This window comes from Euphorbia lathyris, chromosome 8 (assembly GCF_963576675.1).
Source record: "Euphorbia lathyris chromosome 8, ddEupLath1.1, whole genome shotgun sequence".
Classification (NCBI taxonomy): domain Eukaryota; kingdom Viridiplantae; phylum Streptophyta; class Magnoliopsida; order Malpighiales; family Euphorbiaceae; genus Euphorbia; species Euphorbia lathyris.
The window spans coordinates 51590725-51604204 of NC_088917.1; the positions used below are offsets into that span (position 1 = coordinate 51590725).

General features: G+C 36.0%; 1 protein-coding gene across 1 annotated transcript in view; it reads left to right on the plus strand.

Moving 5' to 3' along the window:
* LOC136204174 (protein ENHANCED DISEASE RESISTANCE 2-like) overlaps positions 1–13480 on the plus strand; it is a 39008-nt gene that overhangs the window by 11621 nt on the left and 13907 nt on the right. Inside the window, exons 7-12 of the mRNA XM_065995372.1 lie at positions 3950–4075; positions 4831–4865; positions 6301–6401; positions 6512–6607; positions 12421–12485; positions 13122–13193. Of these exons, the coding sequence (XP_065851444.1) occupies positions 3950–4075; positions 4831–4865; positions 6301–6401; positions 6512–6607; positions 12421–12485; positions 13122–13193 (495 nt within the window). The remainder of the gene's footprint in view (positions 1–3949; positions 4076–4830; positions 4866–6300; positions 6402–6511; positions 6608–12420; positions 12486–13121; positions 13194–13480) is intronic.

Genomic DNA, 13480 nt, shown 5'->3' on the forward strand with positions numbered 1-13480 from the left:
TCAAGCCATATGGAGATTTTCAGAGATGACAGACATTTCCATACCCCCTTGAGCAACAACCCTTGGTGGCTACTTCATGTAGACTTCTTCCTGAAGATCCCCATGTAAAAAGGTATTTTTGATAGTTGATGCAATGACCAATTAGAAAATATTGCCATGGAAATAAATAGGCGAATAGAAATCATCTTAGCTAGAGGAGAAAAATGTGTTAGAATAATTGACACAAGTCTGAGATGAACCCTTTGCTACAAGACGGGCTTATAATCGAGCCACTTAACCATTTGAATTGAGGTTAACAATAAAGACCCATTTACATCCAACAACTTCCTTTCCATCTGGCAAAGTTACCAAATCTTAAGTTCCATTAGCATCTAAAGCATTCATCTCTTCTATCATTGCATTGTGTCAACCAAGTTAAGATAAGGTCTCCAACATAGATTTAGAAACAGTTGTAGAATCAAGATGCAATGAAAGAACATGAAGTGGAGGACAAACGATCATAAGAAATAAATAAAAGCATAGATATGATATGCACAAGCTCGTTGACTTTGTGAAGTGCAATATGGAGATCAAAAGTATCTGGAGCTGTATTAGAGTGGGATCCGATGCCGAAACAAAGATCGGTACTGAACTAGAATCAGGAGGCCTGGCCGTCTTTAACACACTTGACCGATTGGAGGTTTTTTAACGATTGTGTTGGTGTGGTTTGGTGGATATGGTATACTAACACACTATCAACATCGTCCCCCAGTGTTATGATGTTTGATTGTGTGGAAAAGAAAGAAATATGTTCCATAAAAGTAACATAAGAAGACACAAGGTTCTTATTATGAGAAGGATAAAAAACATCTAACCCTTTCTAAAGATGTGAATAACTGAGAAAGACACATTTCAAAGCTTTATGATTAAGTTTAGTTACTTGTGGTCGAACGTCCTGAACAAAACAAGTACTCCCAAAAATGCATAGAGAAACAAGAAACACCGGTTTTTTGGTCAAAAGGATACTATAAGGATGGGATGACATTCGGCAAGCTGTTGAAAAGCCGCACCATTTTGAGAGGGTGTATCAACACATGAGAATTGGTGAATACCATTCTTGAGCATGAAAGTTTGAAATGGTTCACAAAATACTCTTTGGCATTGTCACTTACTGGAGAATGAACCGAAACATCAGATTGAGCTTTAATTTCAGCACAAAAAGCAGTAAAGTGATAAAACAATTCAGAACGAGTTTTCATTAAGTAAAGCCAAGTTGTTCAAAAATAATCATTCGCAAAAGCAACAAAATACTTAAAACCAAGTCTGGACACACTACACCGTAGGACGTGGACCACAAACATCCAAATGTACTAATTCAAAAGGATTTGTAGCTCTCTAATTGACTCATGGAGCAGAAGATATGGATGGTATTTAACTGACAAGACTAACAATATAAAGTAGATAAACTTTGAACTAAGGATGCAATTGCTTCAATTACTGAAGAATTCGTTCCGTCTGCTAGGGTGACATGTGCAGGAAAGTCTTAGAGTGATCACAACAATTCTGAAGCCACAAACTCCAGCAAAAAGCAAAAGCACAATAACAAATGGCCAAATCAAGTACACAATATGTTTGTCCTATCTATCACAGAACAAAAAGAATGCACAAGAAAATTTCCGACACCACACCTGAGCTGACCACCAGATAAACACGCCAGAAATGAGGAGACGATTCCGGAAAAATTGACTGGAAACAGAATGGCAGCGGCATGCGCCCTACACGTGCTGGTGCATGGGAGAGGTTGCGGACGCATGACAGCTACTCACTGCTCTGTTGGTGGATGGATTTGAGGGACAGGCTGCTTGAGACAATGGCTTTCACCTAGGGACAGCGGTAAGATGAGGGCTGGAATTCTAGGCCCCCAAATGTCTGCTCTTTAGGGCAGACTAGAAATGAATGGAGAAATTTGAATAGGAAAGAAACTGCTCACTAGGGAAGTTCTGATACCGTATAAGAAGAGAGGACTTAATTTCTTCATATTATTCATGAAAAATGCTTGAGTATTTATATTGGTAGAGAGGTTCTAAACTAGGAAAGATAACACAAATTATTTCTAAGATTAAGTCTGAAATTAGGCTATTTACAGAGTGAATTACACGATGGTACCTGAATTACACTTTGTTACAAAAATATACGTCAATTAAGGGTGATTGGACAATTTAATACATTTAACCGGTGTTGACATTTTTATTAAAAATTCTACCGCACGACAATTAGACCTGCATTGTTATATGGTACGGAGTGTTGGGCAGTGAAACAATGTCACATTCATAAGATGTCGGTGGCGGAGATGCGTATGTTGAGATGGATGTGTGGTCATACGAGAAAGGATCGGGAGAGTAATGAAATAATTAGGACAAAAGTAGGGGTTACATCTATTGAGAATAATAAAATGAGGGAAAACCGACTAAGGTGGTTTGGCCATGTAAGACGAAGAGTGCTTGATGCGCCGGTTAGGAGGACTGAAGAGTGGCAAAGTGACGTAATAGTGAGGGGTAGGGGAAGACCTAAGCAAACTTGGAAGAGGGTGATCGAGAGTGATATGAGTTTATTGGGGATTGAGAAAAATATGGTAATGGATAGGACGGAGTGGAGAGAGAATTTATGTCGCTGACACGACTTGATTTCACGGTTTTATATGATGGTTCATGTTAGCCGACCCCAAATCGTTTCGGGACTAAGGCTTTGTTGTTGTTGTTGTTTCCATTCTCTCTCTTCAATTTCGTTTTCTCTCTCTTAGCCATCGTATATGTACTACTAGTATTACCACTCCCTGCAAATGAATTGTCTTCTCCAACTGTTCGTTTTTGAGATGGCAGGCGTTCTACAATTTGCACAATGAATCGTCTTCTCAAACATTTCTCTGCTGTTTCGCCAAACTTCCTCATTTCTTCTCTTCGGCTGGAGTTTATAATTGCTGGTCTTAAAATAAATTGGTATTTATGCAGCTCGTAACATTCTTGGATGTCCAGCCGCTTTCTCTGCTAATCAGTGCAATCCGGTGAAGGAAAGCAGTCCTCCTTGACTGCTCATAAGGATGGTACTAGGAAATATGGTCCAAAGAATGTCGATAGTAGAGTTCACAGATGACCGATCGATACAGTACGAAAGATTCCCCCGGATCGAAAGCTTTCTTTGGGCATCTCTATTTGACTTATTGTTGGCAGGCGGAAAGTGCTGTTCTAGGTTCTCCCTTACATGCTGCTGAGCATATGGATTCTCCAATACCGCTATGAAAGATGGAACCTTATTATTTCGTAACTCTTGCTTTATTGCTTAGAGAACCTTTAATCAAGATCTGTAAATAAATTGGTATTCCCACTGTCAATCCCTAGAATTGCTCCAATAAAATCAACCTCTTCGACTTCTTCTCCTTCTATTCCACTGAAATCCAAACTAGAAAGCTTAGCTTCATGAGAGAGAGATAGGCAATGAGAGAGGGGGCAAGGAGAGAGACCAGCAAGGAGAGAGAGATAGGCACAGATAGAGAAACCAGCAAGGAGAGGGAGGGGGTAGTATTGTATATCTAATTAAAGTGTCTTATTGTAATTATATGTTAGTTTGAGTGTATTTTGGGTCCCAATTTTTAATTTAAATTGGCCAATTTCATGTTGACCGGTAAAATCTATTAAATTGTCCGGTCATCGTTAGTTCAGGTATATTTTTGTAACAAAGTGTAATTTAGGTACCAAAGTGTGAATTAGGGTATAGTTCAGATACATTGGTGTAATTTACTACTCCTATTTACAGCTATTTACATCTGTAACAAAATGATTAATAGTCTCTATCCTATGTAGTATAAAATCTGTATATAAGTTATTCTTTGTAGATTATCTTCAGCATGCACTAAATACGAGTTAAAACATTAAACTTCTATTTTGAGATGCTTTATTTATTTATTTGTTGATAGGTCCGGAGATGCTTTTACACCAAGCATCAGATTTGGATAATGATGTTAGATCAAACAGGTTTTATGAGGAGGAGACTGGAGATGCCATTGAAGCCCATAAATGGAGATGTGTTAGCACAATAAATGGTACTTGTTTGTTAGCTTAATTTTATCAGATTGTTGTCAACTAATTAGCTTGCACTTTATCATTCATATCATGGCATCAATCAAACAATAGTCACTGTTTCCTGTATCATGGCATCAATCAAACAATAGTCACCGTTTCCTGTAAGAAAGTAGCCATCAAGCACCTTGTGCAGGAAATTTGGGTTGTTTATTTGGAATGGAATTAGGAGTGTCGGTTCTATAACATCTTATTGGCTGATAGCCTTATACACTGATTTTCTATGCGAACGGAAATGTGTTTACACAATAAATGATACTTCTCTAATAGCCATTATTTACCAAAATTTTGACCAGTAGTCTAAGTTTTTCTATGAGCCTCTATTTGAATGGTCATATGTTCCATATTGCAAAATAATTGAGATAGTATGCATCAAATTGGGGTATTAATTTTGGGATCTAGTGAATATTATGCTACAATCGTGCTGTTTTTAATCTGTCATGATTGGCATTGTTTTTCTAAGAGACCTTGTGTGCATAGCTTGGATTGTGAAAAATAATTTGTTTGGAGCTGACGGTCTCTATGTAGTCTATTGTCATTTCTCTACTTGAACATGCTATACTATTTGCAATATTAGCACATGATTAGTGAATTCTTTTTCTCATATTCATGATAGAGCAAAATAATAAAATGCTTTCAGTATATGTACCAACAATAGATCTTAACACATGAAAAAAAAACCCTACTTCTGTATAATTTCAAATCCTCTTGGTTTCAGGTGTTCGTGTGCTTGAGGATGTGTCTGATTCCAAGGTATTAGTCATTATAATGTACCAAGTGTTGATTTATATATTCAAGATTCCTTTTCCTGATCAAGCAGCTGTGTTTTTAACTGTTGTGTCATTAAGAAATTGAAGGAAATCATTTGGTGCATTGATACTCTATTCTATTTTGCTTAATCCATTGGGTTATGGTATTATATATTACTCCCTCCATTCCCTTATATAGGTCATTCTAGAAAATTAGTTTTTTTTTTCCCAAATATAAGTCATTCGAGGATTCTAAGAACTTTTAATTTAGTTTTTTGGTCCAAATATTATTTTTTTTGTATTGGTACATGTGTTTTTTAATATTCCAATGGTTATTCCCCAATAGTGACATGAGAGAGAATTTTTTTTTTAGTTAGCCAATATATTTCTTAGTTTGTGTGAAATACCGTAGAATGACTTATGTAAGGGAATGGAGGGAGTATAATAATAAAGACCTATGAGATGTAGACATACATAAATGAAGAGAAAATAAAAGAAAAGGATGCTTTTGAAAGGAATTCCTTTTATCATATTTAAAGTATGCAAAAATATTAGGTAGAGCAACAGGCTTGGGGTAGAGAAAGGGGCAATCCTTCCCTTTCTTCTGAACTACCCTAAAATGGAGAAAATCCATCGTTGTTTGTGAGGGGGATCCTGTTAAGGACCTGCAAATAGGATATTCTCAGGTTAGTTAATGGGAATATCATCTTAACTACCTCTGTACTTTTTCTTGACTGAATAATTCATGTTTTTTTATTGAATATGATCCTTCTTATAAGAGACAAGGATCAACATAGAAAAGGGAAGAGTCCTTATTTAGGAAAACCACCTTGCATGCGATTATCTAAAAATTGAAAGGGCTACTGCCTAAATAAATAGAAAAAATTACCGCAAAAATAATTGGACAATAACTAAATCCTATTGCCTTGCCTCAATAATGACAAAAATATCTTTCCTGTAAGCTATTTCTGACAGTTGTATTTCCTTGCGATGAAGGTCCACAACAGATCCCATTTTCCTCATTTATTTTTCACCTTTCTTTTGTGATTCTCTCTCAATTTTATTTAAACTTTTTTCTGACAAGAATTGATAGTATATTAATAAATATATAAAAGTAAGTTACACATTTATATTGTAAAATAATTGATCATTATAGTTGTATATTTTTGTATTCAATTTGAAGTTTCTTGTAGCACATCCACACAATTGGGTCCTTATGGTGCCAATAAAATGAGGGTATACTCCTTATCTTCACACCTCAGGGAAGAAAAGCTAGAATTTTCTTTGTAGGAGAAGGAATGAGAAACTGACACCCATATGGGACAAGGAACCAAAATATCACTACCACATTTTGACATGTCTTTTGGATATTTAATTTAACTGCACTTAAAAGGGACTTTTATGAACTGAATGTAGTATTGATTTTGTATTCTTTTTAGAATGGTAAAGGCGTCCTGGTAAAGGCTGTTGGCGTTATTGATACAAGTGCTGATGCTGTTTTTGAAGTTATTTTAAATGTTGATCGACACCAAAGATATGAGTAAGCTGTCTTACTATTAGTTTGCTACAGTTCTTCTACATGATTATTACTATTTGAAACCTATAATAATATTACCACCTGACATGTTGAAAGGAAAATTATCCTTACAGGTGGGACACTTTGACAGGTGACTTGGAGCTTTTAGATTCTTATGATGGACACTTCGACATCGTTTATGGGACATTTGATCCAAAATGTCTTACTAGGTAATGTTGGTAGGCAGAGTCACTAACTTAATTTGAAAATGTGCACAGAGATATCTTGTATTTTAGGGTGTAACACTTGGGGATTATGGTTCAATATGTCGTACAAATACCTTTTCTTTTTTCTTGTGATGAAGGCTCCATTTTTGCTAATGAATCTTAACCTTTTGCATTCCTAGGCATAAGTTATGTTATAGACCATGGAAATAGAGAGAAATCTATGGGATACCATGTAGATTAAGAGCCTACATGAATATATTAAACTTAAGATGAATACACATTTATACAAGGTTCTCCCTAAGTTACTCCTACAATTAAACAAACATAGCAGCCCACTAGATCCTACTAGCAGCCATCTAGTTGTCATAGCAGCCTTAGGCATGCTTACATTTATTACATTGACTTATTCTATAACACTCCCCCTCAAGCTGAAGCATGGAGCTTGCTAAAGATAGAGATAGCATAGTCTTAAAACAATACCACTTAAAAGAAAATAAAACATAAGAAACTCAAGATAATTCAGGATATAAAACATAATCCGGGAGACGCAACCCAGAAGAACAAATGGGACAGGAAGAAGGTAGATGACAAGATGACAGCAGAACAACAATCCTCGTCGGAAACGGAGAAGCAGATGCCAATATAAACATCACGCAAGAGGCTGCCAACAATGTCAACAAAAAGGAGATTCATTGGAGAACTGACCAAACAGACAGGTTAGAAACAGAGAGGTGACGATGGTGGAAGAAGAACTGAGACTTGGAACCCTAGGTCCAAACAGTCTGACAACAATGCTGAAAGAAATAGCCCAGAAAACAACCGAGAAATTCTGCTCACAAAGCAGAAAACAAATTCTGGAAAACCTGAAACAACAGCCAAAACAAGTCTGTGATACCTTGTTATAGACCATGGAAACGAAATAGAGAGAAATCCATGGGATACCATGTAGATGAAGAGCCTACATGAATATATTAAACTTAATACACATATTTATACAAGGTTCTCCCTAAGTTGCTCCTGCAATTAAGCAAATATAGCAGCCCACTAGACCCTACTAGCAGCCATCTAGTTGTCATAGCAGCCTTATACATGCTTACATTTATTAGATTGACTTATTATATAACAAGTTACAAAAGAGATATATTTCTTTCGTGAAGAGGATTTTTGTAACAAAATGAAATTATAGATATTGAATTGATACAAACTAAATCATAATCCTCAAAATGTGAGCCCTAAACCATACTATAGCTAAGTATACTTCTCCCTTTTTTATTTTCTGGTTTGTGCTTTAGATGGGTGTTCTTTTGTGCACTTTAGTTTCTTGCATGAGTTTCACTTGTTTTCTGTTCATAGGAAAAACTAGAATTTTTGTTCATCTTAATTACATAACTAGCTTTTCAGATTACTTTCCTGTCCCTGCCTTCTATATTTGTTTGTAAACTTGTAGTTCCTTGGGACCACTTTCAATGTCCAAAACCTGCCTTCTATACTTCTTTTGTTTGTAAACTTGTAGTTCCTTAGGACCACTTTCAATGTCCAAAACCTGTTCACTATTAGCCCATTCTCTATCAAAGTGTTGCTTGATTGTCACACCATAACTTTGTTGGAGTATTGATCTTAGATCTATGTTCAGACAAGAGATGACGAATCCACATAATCTATCTCAGAAACCGATTGAGACACTGCCCGGTACTCAGATTATGCACTAGAGCAAGATACATGTTGCTTCTTGTTCTTCCAATATATATTATGTCATGTAGAAAAAGAAAGTAAATATGATGGGGTTGTTCTAATAATATTCCGTTATGAACGTACATTAGTATACTTTCTTCCCAGACAATATTTTGTAACTTTACTTTATATTACATTACCTTCCTCCCAAAAATGATAGGACATAAAACCTATAATTATCTCATGTTATCATACTTCTTAAACTCCTCCATGCACTCCATCCAAGAAGAGTGTTAATTCCACAATAGAATGTAAATCATAATAAATCTATATATACATATAGTAGGTATTAATCAATGAATGAGTATGTATAAAAGGGATAAAAGGATAATTTAAGCACGTGAGAGAGTAGAGGGTACAAGGGAAGAAGCTTGATATAAGTTTTCTCCATTAAAGTGGCGAGCACGCACCAACTTTTTGGTGAAAATATTAAAGCGATAAGGTTATAACAAAAATATATCGGAAATATTTACACATTACATCTTAACATTAATGAATCTCTTAATATATATATATATATATATACATCAAGCGGTTGACTATCTGAAGGAGACAAATCCTTGTCAAACTCTTGCAACCCAATCTTAGTTTAACTAGGAAACCAAGGTCCAAACAGACTGCTAGTCCAAGACTCAGTTCTAGTCTAATACGTACGGACTGCTGAGTCCAAACCGATCTGATCATAATTCCTAGTCCAATACAGATTGTATTCTCCATTACTCCCCTCAAGTTGAACATGGAGTAGACGAACTGTCTTCTTGTACCGAAGAAACAGAAAACGCCCATTGGCCTCAAGAAGAGAAAAACAGCCCCCGGCCACTAGGAGTCATTAGACTATCCTCACAATTTATGACGAGCTTCCAAAACTCGAACAAGAAGACGGAAGGTCCCCATACCAATGGTGATGCAATCAAGCAAATCTTCCTCTGCAAGGCAGCTAGCTGGTCAAATAAACCTTTTGACTTTCTTGATCATCACTATGATCATTAGATTGAGATGCAGACGTTTCTTGATCTTCTTGAACATCTTTTATGCGCACAAACTTGCTTTCGGTTTCATCTATCAAAACATCAAACCACACAATAATATAATCTAGAAAATCAGACGGAAGGAAGAGAGCCGAAATTGGAAATTCCAGTTGGGTTTTGAATTGGGAAGAGGATGGAAAACATTAATTTCCTTTAGAGAAGAGATGAGAAGAGAAGAAAAGACCCAAAATAGAGAAAAAAAAGAAGTGAATTAAAAAATAAACAACTTAGAAACCGGAGGATAGAAAAAGACCTGATGTTAACTAAGATTACCACGCCGATCACTTGATGAGAGCACAATCCACCGTGATAGAGGGTCAACCGAGGAACTATAGAAAGCAAAAGGACTTGTATGAGCATCAAAGGAATTTCAGCTCTTTTAAATAAGACTCATTATGCATGACATCTAATGCGTTAAAACATTGAAATCCTCCTGCTTCACAACTATAAGTGCATCATTCATCAATTGAATCAATGGATAAGCAACTTTCAAAGTTGTGTAATTCGGGTTGCCAATAATAGATGAATTGAGACAAGAGACGGTTTTAGATGAGACAGACATCGCGAAAAGATGAATACGTCGTCGAAAGCCATAGATTAGGATGTTTGCTTTTCAAATCTTTGTGGCTCATACCATATAACAATAATATATTGGAAATATTCACACATTACATCTTAACATTAATAAATCTTTTATATATAAAGCGGTTGACTATCTCAAGGACAAATCCTTGTCTAACTCTTGCTACCGAGTCTTAGATTAACTAGGAAACTAAGGTTCAAATGGGTTGGTAGTCCAAGACTCAGTCCTAGTCTAATACGTACGTACTGCTGAATCCAAACCGATTTGATCACAATTCCTAGTCCAATAAGGACCGTATTCTCCATTAAAGGTATCAAAATAGCCTCAAGGTTCTTGGGACGTGCCAATTTAGCCCCAACATAAAAAAATAGCACAATTTTAACCTAAATGTTTGTGAAATGGTGCATTTATAGCCCTTTGGTAACGAAACTTTGAGGCTAATTGGTACTATTTTGTACGTTGGGGTTAAAATTAGCACTTCCCAAAAACGTTTAGGCTATTTTGGTACCTTATCCCACTATTAAAGATGCAAATTTCTATATGTTGGCAATGGGCCTTTGACATAAGTTTGGCCAAATATGTGACCTATGACATACCAACACCATAAGAGGATCAAGGTGGCATGAATGTGGAAGTTGATCTGAAACATTGAGTAAAGAAGGCATGCATAGAAGTGACAACAGGGAGGTGAGGAGGAGAGGAGGGATGTAGATAGGCAAGGAGAGTACATGTGGAAGTTATCGGGTTCGTGTCGTGTTAGCTTCGAGTTAGTGTCAAAATGAGTCAACCCTAACCCAAACCAAAAACTTACGTGTCATAATCGTGTTAACCTAATCGGGTTAGTGTCGATTTCGCATCGTGTTTTTAGGTCATTTTACTATGTATGTATATTAATTGTGACTTTTAAAAAATATAGGATGATATGGTACTATTTTTAAATATTTATGTCATTTTTAGATTAATATGTTAATACTAACCATCCAAAAGTCCGCTAATATCATGTTGAGGGGGGCTCATGTAATGTGTTTATAAGAATATAAGAGGTTCGAGTCGTGTTTGCAAGTAATAATTGTAATTGTTGCAAGTAATAATTGTAACTTTATTACATTTATTAATAAAGGCGACATCTAAAAAAACATGAGAGAATATAACAATAATTTTAAATATTTGTGTCGTTTTCGCGTTAGAAGGTCAACCCTAACTCTACCCAAAAATTTGCATGTTGATTTGGTGTCAACCCAAAAATGACACATTACCAACTAAGTTAAACCCAAACACTAAAATTGCGTGTCGTGTAATCCGGTCCTGTGTCCTTTTGCCACCTCTAAATGAGAGTGGTAGAAGAGGAAGATACATGCCAGCTCATGCTGGAGGAGGGTGGGTTTGAAGAAAGAAGGAAAGGAAAGGAGTGTGTGTGAGTGGGCCTATTTTAGGCCAAAATAGTCATGTCAGTATTCCAATATAGTTCTACTGGTAACTGACAAAAGAAACTTTTTGTGTTACATTTCTGTAAAAGTTGAGGGGTGTTTCACCAAAAATTGGAGTCCAAAGGTCAAAGTGTACATTTGTGATAGTCTAGGAGCCATACAAAAATTTACCTCGTAAAGATGTGAATTTTCCTTTTCATTGTCTTAAATCCAGATTTCAGTTCTCACATGACTGTTGGCAGTATGAATATTTTTCAACTGAAAGAAAATGTGTACTTTTGGTTTCTTCTTTATCTTCTTTGAATCTTCATGTTTCACCAATAGTTTTTGTTAAGTATCAAATGTTGGCTAGCTATAAAGGTAATGTGCTATTCATAAGTGTGAAGCAATCCTCCCCTTTAAGGTGCCTTTTGGGTGTGAGTTAGGTCCAAGTTTAAGATGGTATCAGAGCGTCCTAGTCCAATGTTGGAACACCCATTATTGTGCTACCCGCAGATGTCCAGTCCTGCAAACTTCACGCTGATGTCCAACACTTGGCGCAAGGGGTGTGTGTGTTAAGTATCCCACCTTGGCTATCTGTAAAGGTAACAAGTCATTTATAAGTGCGAGGCAATCCTCTCCCTTTAAGGTGCCTTTTGGGGTGAGTTAGGTCCAAGTTTAAGAGTTTTACATAAATTCTGCTCTTTTTTTTTTTTTTTTTCTTTTTTTTTCTGTAAGTTATTTTTTTTTAATTGTGTTATACCATTAACTTATAATTTCTAGTCTGCTTCTCAGTCTCGACATAGCTTCTAGCTTGTCATGAAGTGTGCACATTGTTAAGAAAAACTACTGAATGTACCTAAATTTTTTGTCAAAAATAGTTTGTCCAATAAAAAGCTATTATATCTGTTTACTTATCCTTCAGTGGCTTGTGCCATTACTATCATTTGCATATGATAGCTTTCTCTTAACTTTGTTGTTGATTACAGCATCGAAGTTCACACTTCTGTAATTTTTATATTGCTTCCACACGATTGGAGATCTAAAGGCATCATATATCTTTCTCAGGTGGAAATCCAAAAGGGATTTTGTCTTCTCGAGGCAATGGTTTAGCGACCAAGATGGAACATACAGTAAGAAAATACGAATTTATGCTTAATTGATGGTCTTTTCATGCATCAAGTTACATTCATCGCTATATGCTATGGAGCTATTTAGATGGCATGAAGTAGCCTCTCTCCTTATCCTTGTTTTTGACAAAAGCATGGACCTTCCTCTTACTTACACATCAGAAATGTCTCATGGTTGTCAGCACTGCCTTTGCTCTTTGTGCCAATAGCTGCAGTATCTTTAGTACTCCTGATCTTACCAAGGCAATGGGATGAAAATCTTGGAGCAGAAATAAAGCTGCATGGTTGAAATTAGTTTTGTAATTTTGAATGATATATGGGATATAACCATGGCACTAGTGGCGCCACTGGTGCATGCCATAGATCAAAGCTTTATTTGATTGTATGTGTAGTTACATGTCTGTAGAGGAGAACCTGTGATGCAAGTATGCTTCAATCAGCTAAATGTGACGTCCCTTGCTTGTTTTGCTGGAAAATGATGTGTAGGAGAATAGATGAAAATTGTATTAAACACATGATTCTGTATATGCTATTCATTATTTAGGCTTTGTGTTGCTAAGGTTCTTGAATTATTATACAAATCATCAGAAGAATTAAATCTTCCACCTAGCTGATGCAAGTTTTCGTTTGACTGTGCAGCAATCTTGCAGTTTCCTGCTGTTCACAAGAAGCGACCTCCTAGATCTGGATACAAACGAACAAAAATGAACCGTAAGAGGATTCATGTGCTAAATTTGAGTGAATGAATTTGTCATGTTCTGCTACTTAATTAGCATAACTTTGATCAAGGAATCAAATGCTTACCGAGTTCATTAGTTTCAATGATATTTCTATTAAAAATATGAAAGAAAAATTTTCATTTTTCTTCATACAAACTTTAACCTTTAAATTCAGTGATTCATTGAATCGACTTGGCTTCTCTTATTAATTAAGGTTTCAGCATTATATGATTTACCCTTGCATTTGTTATATTTGGAGCTTAGTGTGCTTTTGCATCT